General features: G+C 46.5%; 13 protein-coding genes across 13 annotated transcripts; 6 read left to right on the top strand and 7 right to left on the bottom strand.

The window, feature by feature from the left end:
* Positions 1-448: 448 nt before the first annotated feature.
* Positions 449-1,309, top strand: VTP01DRAFT_8133 (uncharacterized protein; the record flags this gene model as incomplete). Its single annotated transcript, XM_069387221.1, has 3 exons — positions 449-732; positions 957-1,127; positions 1,186-1,309. The coding sequence occupies 3 exons, from the start codon at positions 449-451 to the stop codon at positions 1,307-1,309; spliced, it is 579 nt and encodes a 192-aa protein (XP_069241011.1).
* A 219-nt stretch (positions 1,310-1,528) lies between these two features.
* On the top strand, positions 1,529-1,965 carry VTP01DRAFT_8134 (uncharacterized protein; the record flags this gene model as incomplete). The annotated part of the gene is made up of 2 exons (XM_069387222.1): positions 1,529-1,611; positions 1,677-1,965. 2 exons carry the CDS (start codon positions 1,529-1,531, stop codon positions 1,963-1,965), a joined length of 372 nt encoding a protein of 123 aa, XP_069241012.1.
* Positions 1,966-2,712: 747 nt separating this feature from the next.
* On the bottom strand, positions 2,713-3,870 carry VTP01DRAFT_8135 (uncharacterized protein; the record flags this gene model as incomplete). The annotated part of the gene is made up of 1 exon (XM_069387223.1): positions 2,713-3,870. One exon carries the CDS (start codon positions 3,868-3,870, stop codon positions 2,713-2,715), a length of 1,158 nt encoding a protein of 385 aa, XP_069241013.1.
* A 710-nt stretch (positions 3,871-4,580) lies between these two features.
* VTP01DRAFT_8136 (uncharacterized protein) lies at positions 4,581-6,671 on the bottom strand (the record flags this gene model as incomplete). The annotated part of the gene is made up of 7 exons (XM_069387224.1): positions 4,581-4,786; positions 4,842-5,038; positions 5,107-5,147; positions 5,241-6,042; positions 6,122-6,151; positions 6,237-6,434; positions 6,517-6,671. 7 exons carry the CDS (start codon positions 6,669-6,671, stop codon positions 4,581-4,583), a joined length of 1,629 nt encoding a protein of 542 aa, XP_069241014.1.
* Positions 6,672-7,281: 610 nt separating this feature from the next.
* On the bottom strand, positions 7,282-9,073 carry VTP01DRAFT_8137 (uncharacterized protein; the record flags this gene model as incomplete). The annotated part of the gene is made up of 3 exons (XM_069387225.1): positions 7,282-7,930; positions 7,995-8,098; positions 8,162-9,073. 3 exons carry the CDS (start codon positions 9,071-9,073, stop codon positions 7,282-7,284), a joined length of 1,665 nt encoding a protein of 554 aa, XP_069241015.1.
* Positions 9,074-10,295: 1,222 nt separating this feature from the next.
* VTP01DRAFT_8138 (uncharacterized protein) lies at positions 10,296-11,155 on the top strand (the record flags this gene model as incomplete). The annotated part of the gene is made up of 4 exons (XM_069387226.1): positions 10,296-10,342; positions 10,432-10,497; positions 10,566-10,999; positions 11,061-11,155. 4 exons carry the CDS (start codon positions 10,296-10,298, stop codon positions 11,153-11,155), a joined length of 642 nt encoding a protein of 213 aa, XP_069241016.1.
* Positions 11,156-11,203: 48 nt separating this feature from the next.
* On the bottom strand, positions 11,204-13,744 carry VTP01DRAFT_8139 (uncharacterized protein; the record flags this gene model as incomplete). Its single annotated transcript, XM_069387227.1, has 7 exons — positions 11,204-12,097; positions 12,161-12,633; positions 12,690-12,962; positions 13,023-13,152; positions 13,236-13,372; positions 13,453-13,511; positions 13,596-13,744. The coding sequence occupies 7 exons, from the start codon at positions 13,742-13,744 to the stop codon at positions 11,204-11,206; spliced, it is 2,115 nt and encodes a 704-aa protein (XP_069241017.1).
* Positions 13,745-14,396: 652 nt separating this feature from the next.
* VTP01DRAFT_8140 (uncharacterized protein) lies at positions 14,397-16,154 on the top strand (the record flags this gene model as incomplete). The annotated part of the gene is made up of 3 exons (XM_069387229.1): positions 14,397-14,621; positions 14,694-15,311; positions 15,372-16,154. The coding sequence occupies 3 exons, from the start codon at positions 14,397-14,399 to the stop codon at positions 16,152-16,154; spliced, it is 1,626 nt and encodes a 541-aa protein (XP_069241018.1).
* Positions 16,155-16,421: 267 nt separating this feature from the next.
* On the bottom strand, positions 16,422-17,436 carry VTP01DRAFT_8141 (uncharacterized protein; the record flags this gene model as incomplete). Its single annotated transcript, XM_069387230.1, has 6 exons — positions 16,422-16,493; positions 16,561-16,692; positions 16,751-16,828; positions 16,887-16,982; positions 17,044-17,370; positions 17,434-17,436. The coding sequence occupies 6 exons, from the start codon at positions 17,434-17,436 to the stop codon at positions 16,422-16,424; spliced, it is 708 nt and encodes a 235-aa protein (XP_069241019.1).
* A 168-nt stretch (positions 17,437-17,604) lies between these two features.
* Positions 17,605-18,066, top strand: VTP01DRAFT_8142 (mitochondrial 37S ribosomal protein uS8m; the record flags this gene model as incomplete). Its single annotated transcript, XM_069387231.1, has 1 exon — positions 17,605-18,066. The coding sequence occupies one exon, from the start codon at positions 17,605-17,607 to the stop codon at positions 18,064-18,066; it is 462 nt and encodes a 153-aa protein (XP_069241020.1).
* A 141-nt stretch (positions 18,067-18,207) lies between these two features.
* Positions 18,208-19,403, bottom strand: VTP01DRAFT_8143 (uncharacterized protein; the record flags this gene model as incomplete). The annotated part of the gene is made up of 7 exons (XM_069387232.1): positions 18,208-18,356; positions 18,421-18,591; positions 18,653-18,754; positions 18,830-18,904; positions 18,966-19,119; positions 19,185-19,276; positions 19,340-19,403. The coding sequence occupies 7 exons, from the start codon at positions 19,401-19,403 to the stop codon at positions 18,208-18,210; spliced, it is 807 nt and encodes a 268-aa protein (XP_069241021.1).
* Positions 19,404-19,512: 109 nt separating this feature from the next.
* On the top strand, positions 19,513-20,607 carry VTP01DRAFT_8144 (uncharacterized protein; the record flags this gene model as incomplete). Its single annotated transcript, XM_069387233.1, has 2 exons — positions 19,513-19,850; positions 19,908-20,607. 2 exons carry the CDS (start codon positions 19,513-19,515, stop codon positions 20,605-20,607), a joined length of 1,038 nt encoding a protein of 345 aa, XP_069241022.1.
* A 200-nt stretch (positions 20,608-20,807) lies between these two features.
* On the bottom strand, positions 20,808-22,404 carry VTP01DRAFT_8145 (uncharacterized protein; the record flags this gene model as incomplete). Its single annotated transcript, XM_069387234.1, has 3 exons — positions 20,808-22,016; positions 22,082-22,195; positions 22,258-22,404. 3 exons carry the CDS (start codon positions 22,402-22,404, stop codon positions 20,808-20,810), a joined length of 1,470 nt encoding a protein of 489 aa, XP_069241023.1.
* Positions 22,405-23,199: the final 795 nt, after the last annotated feature.

Raw genomic sequence — 23,199 nt, forward strand, 5'->3', positions numbered from 1 at the left:
TGTAGCATTAATAATCCCATCATCCTCCTTGCATAGTCCTTTCCAGCAACAACATGTATATCTTTTTTCCACCAAGTACTTTGTATAGTTCAGATATCCCTTCTAAAAAAAGAAAAAAAGAAATCAGAACTGCAGAGTGTATTTGTGTCCCAACAACAAATCATACTGCGCAATCTCTGCGCAGAAAGACGTTCTTTTAAACAACGCCCCAGATTAGTCTACATACTATTTAAAAGGAATATAACAAGAAGGACATACAGGTACTAAAAATGATAGCTAATTCAACGTTGAAAACTTAGCATCAAACTAGTCAACAGCATTAAACAGAACGGATAGCAGCAAGTATTCAACGGCTACCTTCGTGACTCTTGAAGTTAGTAAACATGCCATGCCCAAAGGGTGAAAGATCTACCTTTATAACTGCCCGACATCGCCTCACAAAGTATAGATGGCCAGGAAGGGCAGAACTTCAGCTCTACCTTCCAGCAAGTATCAGAGTACAACCCCCAAGCCATGCTGCTTCGCCGAGGGAACCTTCCATACAGCCCGTTCGTATGCGATCAATCACCTGCTTGCTTTTAGCCATCCGCTGGCTCAGGCATCCCAAAGCATCCCGCTTCTAACGCATAGGCCCTCCTCCGTTCTGACAGAGAAGCTGTTTAGCAGCATTAAACAGAGCGGACAACGGCAAGTTTACGCATTAGTGAATCCGCTGAGTCTAGGCCTGACGCGGCAGGGGAGACCACGCTGTTGATAGTCCGCACCAGTTGCGAATGAATGGTCTTTCTCCAGACCTTTTTTCTGCCTACCGACTGTAAAAATGTCGAAAAGAAAAGATCCCGAAGATATCGCTGAAGAGATTATTAATAATGCAACTGGAGCCTACACTCCGGATGCAGCTTCGGTACACAAGCGCGGGATGGCAAGAATCGAGAACAATAGCGATGTCAAAACAGTGCAAACATCATCGCAGTCGTCATCCTCGGCACCGTGACTGTCTTTAAGGAACAAGATGATGTGTACGTTAAAAACCAAACTGAATCGGTCGGAACGCTGCTGAAGTGGCATGCCTTCCGAGGTTACAATGTTTACAAGAACCTCGACTACACACAAAAAATGGCAGTATGGTAAAATTTGGTGCAACATGCCAGCTGGTGCGAACTAATAAATCTCATCTTCAAATAGCTGCAAAGAAGGTCATATGACATTTCTTCGAGATGGCTGGGCCGATCTCGTTCGCCAATTTCCTTCGAAGATTGAACTGTTACCATTGGCAAGCCTGATCGATAACAATACAATCAAGATCTGAAGCAGATAGAGCAGTTAGCGATGTCAAAAAAGAAAGACGCATACAAGAAAGCTCGTGAGGGAGAGCTCAAACAGTCTGATCTCGAAGCTCGAGTCATGAAAATATAGCAACCGTGTACGTTTGTTAAGACAATCGCAGCGGTCGTAGCATGATAACAACTACTCCATTTATAGGATCGATACATTTGTCTACAAAAACAAAATCAACGGCCTTAAATCAATGACTGAATATGACACTATAATCAAACTATGGGGACAGGTCTTTGAAATCCATTTTGAGGATTCAGATATCCAACTGATTTGGTACCGCTTCCTGAAAGCTTAAGCAGTTGACTGCTACGGTTTCGACTGCAGGCAGTGTTTCGCAGGGAAGAGTCTGAAATCCCACGTTTACATTACGATGACGAACCGAAAGGACCTGAAGCCAGTTTTAAGGTTGACCTTCGTCTTGTTTTAAAACGAGAGCGAACTCTTCACGACCTTGCTGTGGCTGAGTTTGCAAGATATTTCAGATCAAGGAAATTACGGCACGATCACGCCAAGCTTCTGGTAGAGGCTAAGGAAGTCGCAGATCGAACGTTCTCTGCTGGTTGCGACTCTCACCAGGTACTTGTACCTGTAATTCAGATATGTGGTAGGCTTGGTTTCCATGAATAGAATATAATACATCTGGTAATCACGTCTGCCAGGCTTGAAGGCGGATTTCGTCAGTTTGGAGCTCACCCGCAACTGACTGTACATTGCACGACCGGTCTGCACGTTCCATTTCCCCGCTGGCCTGCATGAGATATCCGAACTACGAGAGAAACACTGGGAGCGTTGCTAGCATTCAAGGAAAAAGTTGATCATCTCGCGAATCTCTACGAGATAAAACTAAACAATAGTCGCGACTCGTTCAGTAAAGAGTTCTCTCGACGTTCGCCATCACCCAAGCCAAAAGTATTGTCATGGCGACGACCTACCTGGTGGTTTGCTGGCCTTGACGTTCCACCACCCCCATCAATTTCCGCTGTCTTCGGTCAGCGATGATATCGTTTTATATTGTATATATTATGGTTGACGATGATACGCGACCTTCGATCGCATGGAAACTGCACCAGCAAACTTTTATCAACACTGAATTGCAGCCGCTGAATAGACTTCTAGCCAAAGATCAAGCATTACTAAATCTGAAGTAGCTAGTTACGCTAACACAACTTATGTACACATTAGTCCTTGTTCCATTTCTACCTTTCCTCTCCTATTTCTCCGTTTTTCTCACTATCAGTGCTACATTTGTTCGTTACTTTCTTTATTCGCACTGGCCATTCATTCACAAAATAGAATTCGGCAGTAATTGGAGCTTCATTTTTATTTTCATAATCGACGACGATGACGGACTGCAGATAGGCAGAATACCACAATCTAGTGATTCGCTGCGGCAAACGCCTCAATGTCGGTGACTAACTTTTGCATGATCTCTGCACTTGGAAGAGTTCCATTTTCCGAGTATTTTCCAGCCTCTTTCGAATTTGTGCCCGACCAAAGCATCATGAAATTTGAATCCTTGTTTTGGTTAGCATAAGCGACGATGTCTTTAGTTCGAGCAGAGTGGATGTCATATGATGGCACGTGCGCGGTAACTTGATCCATGCGAACCATAAACTCGTTGGGATATCCCCGTGCAAACCGACCGGACAAACCTCTAGTGAGACGAGTCGATTTGGGGGATTCTAACAGTACATGTCGATACACGTCTGGCGTCGAGGATTCGGCTGAAAGCATGAACAGCGTGCCTAGGCAGACGGCATCCGCCTTCCAATCGAACAATGCTCTCGCAGCATCGTTGCCGTTACTGAGACCGCCTGCAGCGATGAGAGGTATGTCGGAGGAACCTCGAGCCGCAAATGCAGCGCGGATTTCTTTGAGCAGCTGCTCGGTGGGTAGTTGCTTTTCCATGCTGCCTTTCAGGAACGCACCTCGATGGCCACCAGCTTCAATTCCTTGTGCGACTATCGCATCCGCCTCCTTCCGTGAAGATTCAGAAGCAGTGCTGTTCAGACCAGCGATTGTTAATGCTTCTTCGACTGTCGTCGCTGTACCGATGAGATACACTCCGGCGTTCCGCAGGCGATCTACATCATCTTTGGGCAGGAGACCAAATGTAAATGACACTACAGGAACACGCTCTTCAAGTATAACAGTTATCTGGTTCTCGAGCGGTGGAGAGCGCATAGTATAGCTGGAGGGCTTTGGCAGATTTAACTCGCCGCGTATCACATCTAGGACTTGATCTACTTTAGGATATTCGCCTTGTAGCTCTGCAGAGGTAGGTGGAGGTTCTCGAGCGAAGAGGTTTACTGCAAAAGGTTGCTTGGTTTTCTGCTTAATAGCCCGTACAGCTTCCCTCATTGCGTCAGGAGACATCATGGCGGCACCTAAGGATCCTAAACCGCCTGCGTTGCTGACAGAGGCGACGAGTTCAGGTGTCGTGTGCCCTGCACAGGGAGCTTGGATTATTGGAAGACTTATACGCAATGCCCGCGTAAGTGGAGTCGCTAACAGGGAGTTGGCGACTGTCATTGTTGTCGAATGAACGTCTTGCGCAGTAGAGGTTCGTTGACGAGGTACGGCATATGCGGAAACGGGTGTCTCCGGGCGGATTCCGAAACAAAGTTCATGCCGCAGTTATATATTTCTCTATTATAAGCAATTCTGTGAGCAGACTATCACATATAATATTTTTCAAAGTTCATTAAAAAGTTTCAAAGACTCTGGAGCGCTTGTTATCCGCTCTTGAAGGAGGCATGCTAAAGACACCAGCCAGCATTGCCCCATCTATATCAAGGAATCGCCGTTTGTAATTAGACGGCAAGAATTCCACGAAGATATGATGAAGTCCTGGTATCCAAATTTTCTTGAATCTGCTGTGCTAACCGATGCTTATTATGGTACTGTTGCAGAATACTTATATCACAATGCACTGCGAGGGTTCAGATAGAGGATACATAGAGCATGCCCGGATCTTCCAAAAGTTTTGAAATAACAGGTTTCGACTACATATTATTGGAACTCCTGTAGAAGATAGTTTAAAGATTACAGTTAAGAACATATAGCAAAAAAGAACCAAAATAGGAAAAAGGGGGTGCTGCTACAGAAGAAAGTTACATGACCGACAACGACGGTTGTTCGTAAGTATATATAGGACAAGCTTTTGAAATAAGGGGCTGGGATTGCAATGCATTTTGTCATATCTCCTTGTCTTTTCTTTATATCTTTCTGGGGTTTTTTTTTTAGTTCTGTCCAAAGAATCGGGTCATGACAGCCAAGTAGTGAGAGCTAATGGTATCCTTATCGTTTTGATACATGGTCATCAAGGTGCCCATGGCCAACATGAAAAGACCCACATCGCCGTAAGGCAAGCTTCGTGCATATCCGCGTTTCACAGCAACTTTCCACCAGGATTCCATGGCTCGTGTAAGACAGTAGAGACCCAATTCTGATATTTACAGTTAGCTCATCCTGGAATTTTTTTCTCGGTTTAAACGACTTACCTAGTTGACGGCCGCGCGCTTCCAAAAATGTCATGGCACCACCGACACCGCCTGTTACCATGTATATCCAGTGTCTTTCCTTTCCGACGATAGGTCGCAGTGTGCAGGGAGTGCAATATGCCATGGTCACATACATGGCTAGGAAGAATCCTGATCGCGCGCAAGAGTATAAGAATTTACTCAATACGGTGCCAGGTCTAAGTAAAATCGTGGTATTAATTTTTGGAACCGCCGATACCAGTAAAGAAGCCAAGCTAGAACTTACTGGGTCTTCATCTGTGCCGACCTAAAGACAAGCGTCATGATCTACCAGAAATATAGGAAGCAGCATGGTATTAGCGACAGAAATAGATTCATCTAACCTTCTCCTATCTTTTCATAAACTAGTAGTATACTTACCACATTCAGAGGGACATAAAGCTTGAGTGCTCGGATATACTCATCGCGGAAAAGATTGAGCTTATCACGAGAACAGCTCGGCTCCAAGGGATGCTGCAGAGCGCACATGATATATTTGTGCCGGATATTTGGTGGAATGATGGTGGCAACGTTGGAGCTCACATTCTTCGCGATAAATTCACGGCTGGTCGTTCCTTCTGGCATACAGATAGGTCCGGTATCCTGAGACAATTTGTCGACAGTTTCTCCAATGGTATGTGCCAGGGGCGAAGCCATCTTTCCAAACTTGCCTTTCCATCCAGAGTGAGTAAGCAAGAATCCAAAGTAGGATTTAGGAAGCGTATCGGCATGGAAAAGGAATGCGTAAATAATTTGTACGTTGGCAATCACCATGACAAAAACACCGGCCCAGCGTTGCAGGAATTTGGCAAGGTGATCATCCCACTTCTTTTTCACGACCAGTTGCCGAGGCTCGTCGGGAGCGAATCCCTCGCGATCGATTTTCTCTTTGAGTTCTGCTAGCTCTCTGTTGGCTCTGGCTTTTCGCGCTATGGCCCATTGTTTCATCAAAAAGGCACCGGTGAACTGGATGGCTCGTGTGAGGAGATACATCATAATGGACTGACGCCGCCGTTTATCCTTGTCAATTATGAGCGACAGGCCGGCAACAGCACCGGCAACAAAAGCATTCAGACGATCTGCGTTGGGGTCAGCGCTTTTACGTATACGGCGCATGAGACATAGTACACCTTTGTAGCTGCTCAGGAAGGTGCTCAAGAACAATGCAAACATTGCTGTATCCCTAGCAACCATTGTACACAGAGCACGCGTTAACATCAAACTCGTTACATATTTCACAACAGTATCAACGCGATATTTACCTTCCAGCAACTTGTCGCAAGATCCCAGGGCTTTTACATAAAGAGGTGGTATTAAGTAAGCGGTAATTGATTTTGTCTGCCAACTGTGTGGTGGTTCAGACCAAGCTTTCCTTACCGTTTGAAGACCTTGCCCGTCAACAACGGCGGCAAAATGCCCAACAAATACTTGATGCTGTAGCCAACCACAAACGCTTTCAGAAATCCTCGTACCCAGTTCTGGGTGCACGTTTTCCCTTCATGCTGACAATACTTGGCGCCACGCAACTGTTTCTCTCTGGCGGCGGCTTCCAGTTGCAAACGTGTCAAGTTTTGGCTTCAATGAAAGGACGGTCAGGCACAGCTTCTTCTAGTTGATACTACGTAGGTGGGTTTTTCTGGCGCTGTGTCGTGCCTACCTGCTCAGCCGTTTCAGCTTGTCCTGGAATGAACGAATGGAGGCCAGGACGGCCTCAGTCTCCTTGTCAGTCAGGAGCTTCGAGATAATTTGGGCCAAGCTCTCTACAAAGTTTTCATAGTATGAGGGTGGCAAGGCTGGCATGCCGGAGGACATTGCGGTTGAGGAGGGAGGGAGGGGAAAGGAAAGGATACAGACAGAGACAGAAAAAGTAAGCGTACGATTTTCCTGCGAAAAAAGTCAATGCGTCGGAGGGGAAGCCCCACCAAGTCAAGTCAGATCACATGAAAAAACCCAACAGAAGAACTGCTGCTGCTGCGACCTAACCTGGTGGATCTGATTCCTTAGCAACCTCCCATTGAATACCCGGTGTACATCACACGAACATCTAAGCCATTGAAGTTATTGTTGCTATGCAACCCATGCATGGTTGCGATGGGTACCTGCAGATCATACACTGCTGCTTGTCAATAAATGAAAGCTTACTCTTTTGAGCGAATATGGCATTACATTAAATCCAGTTTTGGGGCGCCCTTGATCCTTCTCTCTATTGGGCAGAAATCAGCATCTTCCCATCCGACACACCGATGCCTTCATCTTTTTTTTTTTGCAGTTCTTGGCTTCTGAAGATAGTAGTTTAAATAGACATCAAATGATTTGTTAGAGAATGTAGCAGAACATTGCAAACTGCGGGTATGTATTCGACAGACAGAGACTTTGTATTTACACGATTGACACTATGCATGCATGTTTTTTCTTTTTGTTCCTAGGGGCTTACAACTCGCGCCAACTTGCGTGCGCGCTCCTGTCCAGCAAGTTTCCGCCGTATATCCTTTTTAAGGCGCTTGTCGCTTCGTTCAATAGGCTTTCTATCAGCGTTGACAGTTTCGTTGGTAATCATTTGGGTATTTGGTCGGCAGAGCAAGTCGTCGTCAGGTACGAGTGAAGTAGCGTGCGGGCACTGAAACAAGTTGCTGTCGATGATACGAGAGCCGAGGACCTGGACATCAATTTGCAAGAATGTCGAATTGGCTTCAAACGGGGAAATTAGCGACAAAATCGGATTGCCGCTGTTGTTCAGGATATTGTCCGCCACGTCCTCGCTGTGTGACGAATCATTTACAGGTGCAACCTGAGAGAACTCAGGGGAATACAAGTAAATTTGGGCTGGCGACGCTGCTGCTTCCGTTGCAGCAAGTTGTTGCGGCGGCCACTTCATCAACTCTTGCGATGATCCTCTTTGTTGCCGTTGTTGTTGCTCCTGTTGCTTTGTCAGTTTACCCTCGAGCCAGTTTTGAAGTGCATGTGGCTGCACCGGATCAATCAGTGCAAGGTCTTTGGTAGTCGTGGTACTCGGGCGCACAGGCGCGCTGTCCAACGTTGCCCGCGCTCGGTAAAATGACACATCCACAGAACTGCAAGAAATTCACCGCCGGTCAGCAAAACAAATAAACATCCATCGAGTTTACTTCTTCTCACCTCGAGCCTGCAAGAGACAAGGGCGGTGCAGTCCCTCCACCAACAGTGAGTCGGTCAACAGTGCGTGCGGGCAAGGAGAAAAGTGCAAACGAGAAGAGCAGGATCTATTTTTTTGATCCTCAGAAAGTTAGCATGATGGTGAGAAAAATGCTAATCAGTGTACTTGCCATAAACACAACTCCCGTTGTCCTGCTGTTGTTGGTATGTTTGGTTGCGGCACCCGGTGCAACAGGTTCGTTGAGCCTCGTTCGTAACTCTTGATTCTCACGTTGTAAACTATCCACTTGTGCTTCTAGCATTGCAACTCTCTGCTTCAATTGTTCATTCTCTACAGAGAGATTCTGGCGTTCCTGCTCCAGTTGATTGAGGTGCTCGCGTTTCCGTTTTCGAGACAACAGAGCTGCTGCTCGGTTTTTGATCAGTCGCTCTTGACGCTTGGCTATCGCTGCGGCTTTCTGTGCTTCCTCTGAATCTATCGAAGAATTCTGCCGTTGCTGTTGCGGCTGCTGCTGCTGCTGTTTCTGTGCTGAAGGTTGAGATGGAATTGATGGTGGAGGTGGAGGAGAACTGGTATCGCTGGCTGTGGTATTCGTGTCTGCAGCAGGAGCAACGCTTACAGGCGGGAATGGGGCGTTTATGGCTGCAGGAGCAATGGGCTTGAGCGGTGCAGGTGCTATGCTAACATTGGAGTCTCGCTTCTTTCTCCCGCGCTTTTTTCGCGGTTGTTGTTCGCTGTCTGACGAGGACGACGAGCCAGAACGATCGGGGGACGACAGCGCTTGAGGTACGTAGGCCGTTGGAGGTATAAACGGCTGGAAAAAGAGTTCTGGAGGCAAAGCCATGGCAGCTGCAGCGGCTGCCTCGTTGTGTGCTGCAAACCAATGGTTGCTAGCACTGTCGTCAATGAGCGGTTGCGGTTTCATGTCATCGGTGGAGGATGTAGAGTAAGGCGGTGAAGGCGGATCGACTTTCAGGGCAGGCCAGTCTGTTGCCAGACAATCCGCATTCAGGTACGACATTAAAAAGTCGTCTTGATCGGCATCGGATTCATTCTTGACAGGGACTTGTGGCGACGACATTTGCAGTTTGCGTGGAAGGAGAAGGAGAGCGGTGGAAAAGGGGATTTGCAGTTGAACGTGCCGTGGCTCGTGAATTGAAATCTATTATTGGGGAATCTCCGACCATTGAGCAGAACATTCGTCCAACATGCAATGAAAGCGGCGTTTCACATTGCAATGATAGACATCTTTTCCAATTTAAGCTACTCACTATCTACAGAATTGACACTCTGATCAATTAACAGATTATGAGAGGAATTTAGCAAATCACTGGAATATCCTGTTAACATCTTGGGTTACCAAACATACTTTAACAGTGAGCATGTACAAACATCGCCCCATCTTCTTGCTCTGCTCTCCTCTTTCTGCCTTTGGTTTATATTTAGTTTTCTATCATATATAGCCTTTAATGCATGCGTTCTGTTGAAGAAAGGCTCTCATCTCCACTAATAATAAAGATGACTCCAATAAGCTATCCGCTGTTCTATTCTCTATATCACTACTCCTCCGATCCGCTCGGTTCTTAGTCTTTATCCGATCCATTCAGCCTTTCATCTATTTGGCATTATTTACATAGTCTAGTGCGTGATTTGCGTACAGACCCTGTTCCTGTTTCTGTACGTAAATCAGGACAGAAAATTCAGCTGCAATTCGCAATGTGTGCTTTGAACAACAGTCGCAAGCTACTACCTTTGATCAAAAAAAGAGATCGTTTTCATAAATAACTCCAAATCTATGCACCGGATGGACCGGAAAACTATTGACAGTCTGATTGGCACGCTTTATGTTGATATGTACACGATACTTGACCGGATTGAGTTTCAGAATTTCTGTTGGAGAAGGAAACGAGTGGCCGTTGTCATAAGTGCGTCGGTTTGAAGCCAAACATTCACATCATCAAAGATTGTCTTGAGAAGTATGATCATTGAAGAATGGGCAGGTCGCAATATTGGACTTGGAACGCTTCATTGTATGTAAAATGACACGCATTATTTTGGTGCCTTACATGACATGTTGTGCCATTATTTAGGACACTAGCACGACAGAGCTGGAACCACTATAGCCAACAGCACCTCCATACTTGATGCCTTGCAGCATACTTACAGTCTAACGGATACATCGATTGCATCTTAGCCTTGCAGGTTGGTATTCTCGAGATAATGAGGCTGATATCAAGAGATATATGGAAGGACAAGTCGGTGTTTGTTCCTTCTTCCCCCCTCTCTCTCTGCTATTTTCCAAAATGGATCAACCCGACTTTGAAACGTCAGAGTTGGGAACCAAAGCCTAGCAAGTACTTTAGTTTCTAATCGGCCGTAATCAAGAGTTACTTACGAGTGTACAACTTTGTTCTTTTCCCCGTTGCCGACAATAAATAGTTGGGACGCCGTGTATGATCGCGAAAACACCAACTTTAACGAGATTGGCGATATTGGCGAGATATGGTAAAGAGCGAGAACAGATCGCTCTCTGCAGCGAAACTGCGGACGCTGATACATTTATGCGACATCAGGTTTGGCGAAGAAAGCGTCCAAAAAATGGTGCAGTGGGTCTGCGATCATGTCACCGATCCTCAATCCAGCATTGTCGATCTTGGTTGCGGCAATGGCCACTTGCTGCTCGAGTTGGCAGCTGAAGGATACAAAAACTTGCATGGCATCGATTACTCGGAGGCAGCCATCACGTTGGCAAAATCTGTCGCTCAGCAACGAGAATATGGCTTCATTAAATACGACACTGTCGATTTGCTGGCTGGCACTTGGGATGCGCAATTCGATGTCATCCTCGATAAAGGCACGTTTGATGCCATTTCATTGAACCCAGAGTTGCCTGATGCTCGCCAGAAATACGTATCGGCCGTGCGCAAAATTATTAAACCTCAAGGCTTAGTCCTAATCACCAGTTGCAACTGGACTCAGGACGAACTTGTTAAATTGTTTGGTTCCGGTAAGGCAGATATGAATGAATTCTCATGTACATGTTTAAACCAACGCAAATCAATCATCAGAGTTCGTATATCACTCGCATGTCAAATATCCCACGTTCTCGTTTGGTGGACATAGTGGCTCCAAAATCTGTACAGTAGCATTCAGCACCAAGTAGCAAACATGATCCATTTTTATTGTCTCCACGACGATTTATTGTCTGTATTTATCGACGATCCCATCCTTGGTTCTTTGCAAGCATCTGTGGAGGAATCATATGCGGTGGAGGCATGCTGTTAGGCGCGAATTGCGGTCGGACGTGGGGTGGGAAGGGTGGAAGCATCGGTCCTCCCATATGGTGAGGAGGTGGTGGCATGGGTTGCATCATAGGCATGCCCTGACCAAACGACAAGGGCATTGGAGGCGCCATTTGCTGGCCTTGCCCTGCACTGTAAGCCATTTCCAACGGTCGGCCCAAGGGCAGCTGATGACCGGTCGAATTGGGGGAATATCGTGGCTGTTGTTGCTGTTGATGCTGCAGTAAGGGAGAAGGTGCATAGGGCAACGTTCCCGGTATCTGTTGGATTTGAGCTACTGGGGAAGGTTGTTGTTGTTGCTGCTGCTGCTGCTGTGGTTGCTGAACCGTTCTATTGATCACCGGGGAACGGTGCGTCGAAGAAGGCGATGCCCCGGTTACCGAGAGCGATTTGGATGATTTATGCGATATCGTAGATGGAGATCCAGCAGAAGATCGAGCACTCATCTGTCGCAACACCGAAGTCGGCAGATTTCCGGCAAATAAGTTAGTGGCAAGCTTCGTCTTTGGAGTTTGCTGCGATTGTGCATTCTCAATATTCTCGTTGGTCTGAGGAATCTCTTGTTGCTTCTGTGTAGCAGCAGGCTCTTCGTCTTTGGATGGTTCTAGCTCTCGGACGGAGTCATCCGATTGCAGCGCTGCTCCCGTTGCTGCGCTCCGGGACTCGAACAAGCGAGCAAGCTTGGGATTTTTCACATTTTCTTTCTCCGGCTGGTTGCTATCAACGGGCTCATCCTTCGACAGAGCTGGAGACTGGACGGCGCTGGATGAAGAAGGATCCTTGGTTGCGCCTGGGACGGTAGGCTAAAGATGATTTTCTTTTAATATGACAGCACCGTGTTACAATACACAGCTAAATCTACGTACCTTTGGTTGCGACAAGATCTTGAGTACCTTGTCGAAACCCATGGCATCTTGTTCAGGCTTTTCATTTTCTGCTGGAGGTGTAGCTGCCGAGGTCTTTTTAGCACCTAGCGTCCTCAATACATCCTCCTCTGACAGCATACGGATGTCCGATAATGTCGATTGCGCGGCCGATGGTATATTTTCGGGAGTTGATACGTTACCGATGGTACCTTGAAAGAGTTCGTTAACCGAGATAGACTTTCCATGGCCTGGTGGTGCAGGCGGCGATGCTGAAGCTTGCTTATCCTGTTCCTCGCGTTTTGCAAAAAACTTTGCAAAACGCGACCCACGTTCACGACGAGATACAGGTGACGGTGTAGCTGTAGCATCCAAGATCAAAGGGCTCAACATGTCTAGACTAGACGGAGATCCAACATCCATCTTTTGCAGGTCGAACTTCAGCATCCTTTCGATATTCTCCTTATCTTCGGGAGCTACTACGTGTTAATGCAATCCATTGAAAGATACAACCTAATATGTTTGAGTTTACCTGAGACGGCGTAGAACGATCCTGGCAGCTGTGACGCCGGTGCTGACGCTGGGACGGTTTCCTTGTGCAACCCATCTTTTTGCTTCATAGTTGATTTCCACGCTTCCAGGTCGTATCCAAGGGAAGCGGCAGCAAGATCAGATTCGTAAGACACAGATTCCAAGGATTCGTTTTTGACACTTTGGTCGGGAGGCGTGTAATCCATCCACTCTGGCAGCTTTTCATGCGTACCGTTTCTTTCAAGTTGCTCGCCAACACCGCTTCTGCAGCGATCTAAAAAATTACCGGTTAAATTATTTATGCAATAGGCAAGACAGGTTCTATTGTACTTACTGTCTCTTCGATTGGCTCCACCGCGATCATGGGGATTGCGTTTGATATTACTTGATGGAGAAACGCTTCGCTGACCTGTTGTTTTTCGCATATGCTTGCCATCCCGGTTATTCAGTCTCGAGTCATGCAGCTAAATTGGAGTTCCTTAGCTCTCTCTAACGTCTCCTTTTTCGACAGATACTTTCGATCTGCCATTTTCCCCCCAATACATACATTGTGACGATGGCGATTGCTGTGATGTTGCTGGGTAGATTGTGATGATTTACCATCTTCTGTGCGTTTTCCATAAGAGGGAGAAGAGAACACGGATTTGTTGGGTGCAAGTCGAATGTTTTTATCTATTGGGTTCGCTAGAAAAGAAAAAAAATAGAAGGAATAAATGCTTCAGCGTCATGTTGCTTAAATGCAAACAGCATTAAAAGAAGCCTACCTAATATTCGAGACGTGACAGTACCATTTAGAATGTTTTTAGGAACTTCGGCGTCGTCGCTAAAAAATTGGGATCCCACGTCAACATCCCATTTGCTCCTTTCTCCTAGCACCATACAATGCTTCGTTCGATTGATATATTACCCAAACCATGTAGATATAGAAGGCATGTCTGCCGGTTTGGCAACAAGAGGACTGTTGTGCAGTGCTAAGAGTACTCGCGTGGAGTATCGAATAACTTGATCTGAAGTGTCTGCATCTGGCACTTCCCGGATGCCCTTTTCGTCTGACATGTTCACGCTGGGTGTGATCGTCTTTAGAGATGCTATTTTTCAATTGTTACGGATGTCGAGAGGAAATGAGAATCAAATTGTTGTGAGGAGTAAGTTGTTGTATATGTGTATGTTTGTAAGCGTGAGCGGTGTGTGAGTGTGCACACAAAGGTTGACCTTTTTGAGTGAGAAAGACGACAGCAGAGATTGAGAGTTGGGGGGTTTAAGTCCGATTGCACTGGTGCCCGCTTGATTGCCCTTCGCACTCACCCCCGGTCAGCGAATGATTTTTGCTTGGTCGACGTGGATTGATCATTATCGTCCAATAGAGCAAACCCGTTTATCCTCAATTGTTTACGATTCTCTAATGTATAGGCTCTCTGTTCTAATCATGTCAAAGATGAAATTAGATGCAATCCGTATATTATGTATAGTAAGATTTTATGCACTGTAACAAAATAGAGAACTCTACAGGTAAGCGACAACAATTGGTGCATTGAGAATTCTCATTGCAGAGTAGAAATAGAAGGTTTTGACAAATAGATGCATATAGCGTCGTGTACTCGTTTTGTATCGTGAGCACTTTGGATAGGAGCGGACATCCTATTTATGCGCACCAAAAGGGCAATAGCTGCGCCTGGCACTTTTGAACCTGGAAGATCAGCAGCAAGGCATGACAACCGTTGCAGTACTAGGAGGAGGAATATCTGGCCTCTCTGCTGCGTACTATCTCGCTCGGCTTGCTTCTCCGAAGACGCGAATCGTGCTCATTGAAGGCAGCGATCGCTGTGGAGGCTGGATTCGCAGTCAACGGACACAGGAACACGGTATCCTCTTTGAAGCCGGCCCTCGCAGTCTCAGACCCGTTTCTACCAGTGGAGTTGTAACGCTTGAAATGGTGAGGAGGAGGGAGGAAGAAAGGAGCATACATGTCCTGCCCCACTGATTATGTTCCCAAACAATATATTAGATTAAACATCTCCAACTGGATGAAGATATCATTGCAGTGCCAAAGACAGACCCTTCTGCGAAAAACAGATACGTCTATTACAACGATCACATCAACGTTCTACCAAACTCACTGCGTTCGTTTCTTTTTCATAAACCCGACGTCATGAAATCGGTGCTGTCATCTATCCTTTTGGAACCATTCAAACCGGTCAGCAAAGTACAAGACGAATCCATTTATTCTCTTGTAGCGCGAAGATTCAACGAGCACGTAGCATTGAATCTCGTTGGTGCAATCGTACATGGTATCTACGCCGGCGATATCAAGCAACTTTCTGTTAAATCGACTCTAAGACTTCTTTATGACAACGAACATGTCTATGGAAGTATTGTCAAAGGAATGCTCAAAGGCGGTGCAAAGTCAGAAAGATTCAGAGAACGTGGTATGGCCGCGCGCGCACGCAAAGACGATCCGGACTGGTTTGCAGACATGGAACAGCAGAGTGTCATTGGCTTCAAGGACGGGACAGAGGCATTGACGCACCGTCTGCGGCGTTGGCTGGAAGCACAGGATAATGTACAAGTAGTCATGGGTGAACCCGTGCGCAAACTAGACTTTAACGGTGACAAAGAATGCAAGGTAAGAGAAATAGTAATATTACTTTGCAAGCATATATCTAACACTCCAGAATTTGGATAGATCACCACAGATAAGCAAACCTTCCACGCTGAGCATGTTATTTCTGCCTTACCTTCCAAAACTCTCGATACTCTTATCTCCTCCTCCTCTTCTTCGTCATCATCATCAAAACCGCTTCCTCACCTTTCTGCGAACCCATCAGTGGACGTTGCTGTCGTAAACCTTGCATATACACCAGATACAGCAAAGTTGGATCTTGACGGATTTGGATTCTTGACACCGCATCCCGATTCCAAGTACAGAGTACCTGTTCCAGGCACTTTGGGGGTGGTCTTTGATTCAAATGCTATCAAGGGCCAAGATTCGAACAACTTTGTAAAGGCGACCGTCATGATGGGCGGTCACCAGTGGTCGCAGGCTTTTAATGCGCCTATCGAGCAGCTCGACCCGCAAGATGCATACGACAAAGCTATCCAATCCATGAAATCCTACTTGGGAATTGATGCCCAGCCTGTACAGTCTATGATCCACTTGCAAGCTAAATGCATTCCTCAGTATCTAGTCGGACATCAAGAATGTCTCAAGGAGCTGCACTTTGCTGTGAAAAATAACTTTGGGCACTCGCTAAGTGTTACTGGAGCCAGTTACTGGGGAGTTAGCGTGCCTGATTGTATCAAGAACAGCCGAGAACTTGTGGAAGAACTCGTCGTCTCGGGTGCACTAGGTTCCAGGAACAAAATCATTACTGGCTTAAGCCGCGTTGAAGAACTGCATGATAGCGATAGATTCCGCGACAGCGCTCGTATTAGCAAAGGCCATGTCAATGTCCTCATGAGATCATAGATTTTCGTGTACATCATTCCCTCGTTTTGTTTGGCACACCCCTCTCAATCACTATGCAAATGTAATACAATCTGGTGAACTACTCTCCTATATTCACAGCATTCAAGAGTCGTCCTCCAGTGCAAAACTGAAAAGTATTCGCGCTCATCCTTATAGTTTAATTGAATGCGGAACATACACGGTTTGCTGATTGAGTTGTAAACCAAAGTGCAAGGGTTTCTGTGTTTTTTCGTAAAACTATCGCCGTGCGTGCGTGCGTATACGTTTTTACTGTGGCGGAGGGGGTGGTGGTCGTCCGTACATGCCAGGTCCGCCCTGATGTGGGTAGCCTGGAGGAGGCTAAAACACAAGTGGTAAGTCTATCTATCCACTTTCCCTTCCGTTTGTAAAAAAAAAATGCGCTTACCATGCCCGGTCTGAAACCTGGTGGTGGCGTTCCCGGTGCACCGGGAGGTGCGGGTGGTCTGAATCCAGGTGGTGGCGGTCTAAAGTTCTGTGGAGGCATACCAGGTGGAGGCGGACGGAAACCAGGTGGAGGCTACGCAACAGTTATGTTTGGATATCATAACATATATCATTCTCTTATTGAAACTTACTGCTTGACCGGTTGGAGGCATAGGTGGACGGCCATAGGCCACTGGAGCTGCTTGAATACCAGGTCGTGGTTGCATCATCTAAAGTATCGACGCAATTTAGTCATCATATTCCACCTCGCATTAACAAAGTTCGCACCTGTGGAGATGGACCGCCGACGCCTCTTACAGGTCCCGATAATCCGGCCATTGGGCCGCCTGGTGGTGGCATTGCAGGCATACCTCGACCGACGGGCTACAACAACAACGACGTTTAGATATCTCCGTTGCTATTCTTAAACAGATATGTCGCTTACTCTTCCCATGCCGGGACCGGCCGTCAATGTAGGACCACGTGAGGTCGTTTCAGTTGTCGGTGGCGGTGGGCCATCAATGCTTATACTGACGATCGTTTCTCCACGAAGAATAACTAATCCCAATGTCCGCTTCTGTTCTAATTCGTCTTGCTGCTGTTGCTTTGTGTTTTTGCCCTTTGGCTTAATCTTGCGGAACTCCTCGCAATCTGCAAGTACAAGGTTCATGTGCTTGTCAAACGCAAGCATCTGACCCGTCAGTGTGCGTGAATCCGACAGCGTGATCCGCAGACGGTAGTTGATAATGTTTGTCATCTTTGAACTTTTCGACTGAACCAGTTTTTGAATCAATTACACTTGATTGTATGCTTTGCCTGCGCGTGCAATACTTACCATGGTGAATAAATTGCGTGCTCCCGCCGGATTTCGCGTCTACTAAAGTTCTGAGGGGAGGGGGAGCCAGATGCTCCTCCCCTCAATGTGCGGTCGTGCAAAAATGCTAGTGGCTTTGCATAAGTTGAGACCCCATCCCCCAAGTTGAATATTGCCTTTTCTCCTGCCGACATGCCACGCATTCACGACCTCTGCGCTCGAATTCAAAACGGATTCCGTGGACGATTGCAGTCGATTGCCATTCCTGAAACTAAAATGAACCTTGCTGTGGCAAACATTCTGTATCGTCAAGGTTTCATTTCGGCAGTTGCGCGCGGCAACCACCTGGGACCTGACGCCGAGTATACCCCTACGACCAACGAAAACATTGCCACCCGACGACTTTGGCTCTCGCTAAAGTATAAAGACGACAAGCCGGTGCTCAGCTCCATGTCAGTAATTAGCAAGCCTTCAAAGCGAGTTATCTTTACCGTCGAGGAAATGAAGCGCATTGCTAGCGGACGCCGTGCAAAGTTTATCAAGCCTCTGCAACCCGGCGAGATTGCGATCGTAAGCACCAACCGTGGTGTGCTCGACTTACACGAAGCTATTGAAAAGAAGGCTGGAGGTGAAGTCTTGTGCCGTGCATCTTAAGACTGTTGCTTCCATGTCTTTCTTTTTCTTTTTTTTTATTCACCAATCCATTCCCAACCCAAAATGTGCCATCCAGTACCTTTCAACTGTTTTCTGTAATTATACGGTTTCATTTAAAATAGATACGATTTTTTTCACTTTTTACATGATCGTCAATGGATCTTTATCTACTTTGCTGACGACTACTTCGATTGCATCTCCTTCCTCGCTTCGTTCGTTGGCCAGCATAGATTGGAGTTTGGGTTGCAGCACAGCCGATAAGTACCCACGCTCCGTGTTCGAATGCTCGCCTTTGAGAAATGTTGTCAAAATACCGTGAAAACAAAGAAAAATAGTCCAACATCCAAAACTTACATAGAATGACAGATGTGTTTTTGGCAAGTGCAGCCAGCACATCATGGTGACCCATCTCACCAGTGAAGAACAAGTCAGCATCAACCGGGTTAAGGACGGAGGATCCGGATCCTGCACAGATAGCAACAGTCTTGATGAGATCATCCGCGTGCTCAGCCTTGGCTACCCTCACTATTAAGCTGCAGTCAGCACCGAGTACCCATAAAGATAACACAAACATATCCCTACGTACGGAATGGCAATCCTGTCAACTTCTTGATCCGATCAATAACAGTGAAGAACGGTGTGGGATCGTCGTATGTGAAAAGTCTCCCAGTACCGGATTCTTCGTGACCTGGAGGCATTTTTGTTTTTTGTTTCCTTGCATTAGATATTACAAGTAATTTACAAATAACAATTCATTCCTCACCCTCGGGTGGGTTCTCGGCCGGTACAATGGGTTGTACCATGCCTTTACCGAGACCACTCGCCAACCAATCATTGACTAGATCAAAACATGTTTTAAAAATAAGCTTTTCCTGTTTCCCACGATGACGTATAATCACCTCCATCTACGCAATTGTCGCATGCAGTGTGGGGCGAGTATATGCCGACGCCGCGTGCCACGGCCTTCATAACGATATCTTGCTTGACGTCTGCCTGTGTCAAGCGTTTCATGGCGCGAAAAATAGGCGGATGGTACGCGACAATGGTGCCGACCTGCGATAAAACAAATAATGTTACTGAATTATGCAACAAGAAAGCGATTTAGCCAAAACACATACTCGCGGATCAGACAAGGCTTCATCCAGTACTTGAGGTGTCAGGTCGATCGTGAGAAAGACCTTGCTGAATTTGGGAGACGGGAATGGTGGTTCTGCATTCATTCAGGCATAAGACAACTCGCGAACAAGATCATGACAGCGTGCAATTCACCAACCAACAAGCACTCCAACGTTGTCCCACGATGTTTCTGCCAGCTCTAGAGGCGCGATCGTGCGCATGCACTTGACAACTTTGGATAACAAAGACATTTTGCAAAACACAAACGCGTAAAAGGTATAAATAGATGCAAGTTAAAGAAGAAAAATCGACTCGTCAAATATATTGAAAATGTCTCAGCAACAAGCCTGCGTGATTACAAACGTTGACTCTTTCCTCGGTTATGCTCTGGCATATCGCATCCTGGAAGCATGCCAAGAAGAAGGCTCCCGCCACCATCAACTTCGTCTCCTATGTCGCGACCGCTCCGGACTCGAGCAGCTTGAGAAATTGGGTGGCCAAATCATTTGCCTTGACTACCGCGATGAGCACAAGCTCAAGGAAGCCATGCATCAAGTGCGCGCCGTCATGCTTATCCCGGAACACTCAAGGGAAATGAGACAAGAAGGCGAGTGTGTTATCCGCGCTGCACGTGAAGCAAACATCGAGCACATGGCCATATTCTCAGTGTAAGCCGAAAGAAACTATCTAGTAACGAGATCATCTGTTTGATGTACTTTTTCTAGTATCGCCGCCGATCGCGCTTCTGAAGGCAACATTATCCATCAAATGTACCAATTGGAGCAAAAAGTCAAGGAGCAGTTCCGCGAGAACCACTGTGTCGTGCGCACTCCTATGTTCAACCAGGTGTTCTACTACCTTTGGCCCGAGATTGAGAACAAGAACGCGCTGGCTCTGCCCGTCAAAGAAGACTGCCGCTGGGGCGCTGTCAACGTGCGCGACGTTGTTGAGGCTGTGTGGAAACTGGCCAAGGAGCACCAAAAGGATCGCGGCGCATTCTGCGGCTTGCTAGGCAGCAAGAAGCAATTGTACGAGTTTACTCCTCAGCGTAACAGAAACGGCAAGGAAATCGCGCGGGAAATTTCCGAAGGCATGGAGCGCAAGGTCGAGTACCGCCAGATCGAGCGCCACCAACTTGAACAGTATCTCAGGGGCATCCGCGATGATCGCCGCTTCCGCGAAAGACCCGAGGAAGAAAACCGATCAAATCGCGGCAGCGTTGAGCGCGATAGACCTTACAGTTTCCCCTTGGGCCGCTTCCTCAACGATCAATGTATCAATTTATTCCTCGAGTTTTGGGAAATGGCCAACCGCAACCAGGTCGACAAGGTGTCCAACGATCTTGAAGAAATCCTTGGACGCAAGCCGATCGAACTTCGCAAATACTTTGAAAGTAACCGTGATCAATTCCGTCGGCTCCGCTAATTTGATGATCAATTTGATCTAATAGTTTCACCTTTTTGTTTGTGTGCAAAAAAGGGAATTAAATGAATTTGTAGTAGTAGTAGTAAAATTCTTGCTGTTCTAATGTATTCACATGCGTAGCTTCAGGGTATGAAGGGCAAAAAATGGGGGACTAGACTTTGTACAGAAAGGAGAGAAGAATGGATGGTCATATTATATAGCTATTGCGATGAATGTGGAGTAGCAGTGGTTTTGCTATTGTTGAAACCTGAAAGTCGAATCACTCTCCGTTTGGGGACCTTGCGTTGTTGTCTTCGTGATGAGGAAAGGGAAACGCCGGGTTTGGCTGCAGTTGCATGCGGGAAACTGCGGCTTGTACTGTGCGGAATAGTAGGCAGCATAGTTGATAATGTTTGATGCAGTCGCATAAGATGAGCTAGCCGTGCAGCGAAGGCGTTTCTTGATGGCAGCAGTAATACATCATCGTCTGTGAACTGCACCTCAAAGTTGGTCGACTCTCGCGTGAGCGAAGGTATCTCGGGGCCTTCCTTGACATACCACGGTGCATCAGCCTCGTTCGCGTAAAAGTCTACCAGGGATGTCGGTGTTGAACATGCAGTTGAGCAGGACGAAGAGTACTCGGTGGTACTGTCTGCATCGTAGATATCATCCCAATGGTGCATATGCTGATGTAAGTACTTCATGGATGCATATTCTGTAAACATGGAAGGATATCCACCATATATGCTGCGGTTATGATATCGAAATGGCATGGATGATGATCTTTCACTGTTTGAATAGCTTGATACGGAAACACAGTCGTCGGAAAAGAATTCTGCATAGTATGATCGAGGAAGAGAAAGTGGATAGGTGGGCATACTTTTAAAGTCGTAACCGGAGAATGACATGGAAAGGGGCAGCGTAGGTGGCGTGAAGGGAGGAAGTGAGCGAGCATCATCGCCGTCTAGGGAGTAATAATCAGGATGATGATGATACATTGGTCCAGGGTCGGTTACGATAGATCTGGCCGTTGGGACTGCTCGTTCTAATCGCCCTGGTCTGGTTGGAGAAGCAGGTGGTTGCTCTTTCTTCTCTTCTATGTAACGTAAACTGAGGTTGTGAATCATGACAGGCAAGTCTTCCTGAAACAGCTTCCGTAACTGCTCTTCGATGACACGCTGGAGGTAGTTACGCAGGATTTCAACAGAGTCGAAAGTTGAGCTGATTACGATATTTTCGAGCGGGTCGTTTTTAAATACAAGCGTAATGCCTTTCGTCTTGGAAACAACGAGAACGACTATGCCACGCAATTTCAAATCGCTGATACGGAGCTCCATGGGTACGATGAGTGGTTTATCAGCTGCTACGACGCCAGGACGCGTATGTCGCGCCGCGGAGGTGGTAGGCCGCTTTGCATGCATAGGGTTCGCCTAGGAAAACGGCCCAATTAATTTTGTCTCCTTGACAAATGCCCGAATTCAGAACAAAACTTTACCTGCACCTTGGTCTGCAAAACAATGCATGCATCGCCTGCATACGTAAGCTTGAAAATGCCTCGAAATTTGTCCGTTGTAAGCTCGCCTACTTCGAGTATCTCGAGTTCCGGTGGCTGACAAAAGCGCGTTAAGGTTTTTACAGCTTAAAGGAGAATGTGTTGATGAGTCTGCCTACCTTTGTACCCATGTTGAGTTCCTTGACTGCAATGTGGTCGACAATGTTTTTTGGCTTGTTGCCCTTATTGAGCGCTGCCTCGAGTTGTGCTTTGGCTTCTTCGTAGAAACCATTGTCAAACTCTGGCCATTTGAAGCGGAAGGACATTCTTGTAAGTTGTAAGGAGGATAACGTTGTTAAACTAGAGTGAACATAGAATGGACGAAGAGGAGACGGAGAAGAAGAAAAAATGTAGATGGCCGGGTCAGGCGAAGAAAAAAGGCGGGGCATATGTGTCACACTTTCGGAAAATAGCGGATCCTAACGCGGACACTCTTTCAGTCTCTCTGCGACACGAACTAACTTGCTGCCGAAAGGCTTCCAAGACCCCACAGCATGAGCAGGTCCTGTGACCATCATCAATAATTGACACTCTGCAAATCAAATGGAAAATACTTGCTCCATTTTTTGATCATTGTAGCGAAGATCCGCAACAAAAAAAAAAAGCGCCAGCAATTTTTTCAGGTCACCTGCAAGCATGATGAAAATTATAGTAGCTGAACGAAAAATGCTTTTGTCTTGGATACATCTCAAAGCTACCTAGCTTTTCACTAGCTTCTACTTGATTAGAGTTTCCTTTATTTGCAGAAAACAGGTAGAACGATGCAGGGGACAGCATGCAAAATATTCATAAAAAGGAAGCTCGCTCCAAAGGATAAGCTTCTTCGCCCCTCATCAGCTGCAAAATTTTTTAGCCGGAAAAGATGCTTCACGGCCAAAAGTTTGATTTGATTGTGTTGCGTGAATGATGAAATTTTCGTCCTTCATTTCCTGTGATAGATAAATTTACAAGTATCTATGCATAGTACAAGTCAAACGGCTTCGGCCTGGACACCTGCTGCAAAGGTTTGCTGGAACTGATGGATTCAGCAGCACTTTGAAGCATCCACATGCGTACTCCTA

This window comes from Rhizomucor pusillus, assembly GCF_041956525.1.
Source record: "Rhizomucor pusillus strain CBS 183.67 unplaced genomic scaffold VTP01scaffold_5, whole genome shotgun sequence".
Classification (NCBI taxonomy): Eukaryota; Fungi; Mucoromycota; class Mucoromycetes; order Mucorales; family Lichtheimiaceae; genus Rhizomucor; species Rhizomucor pusillus.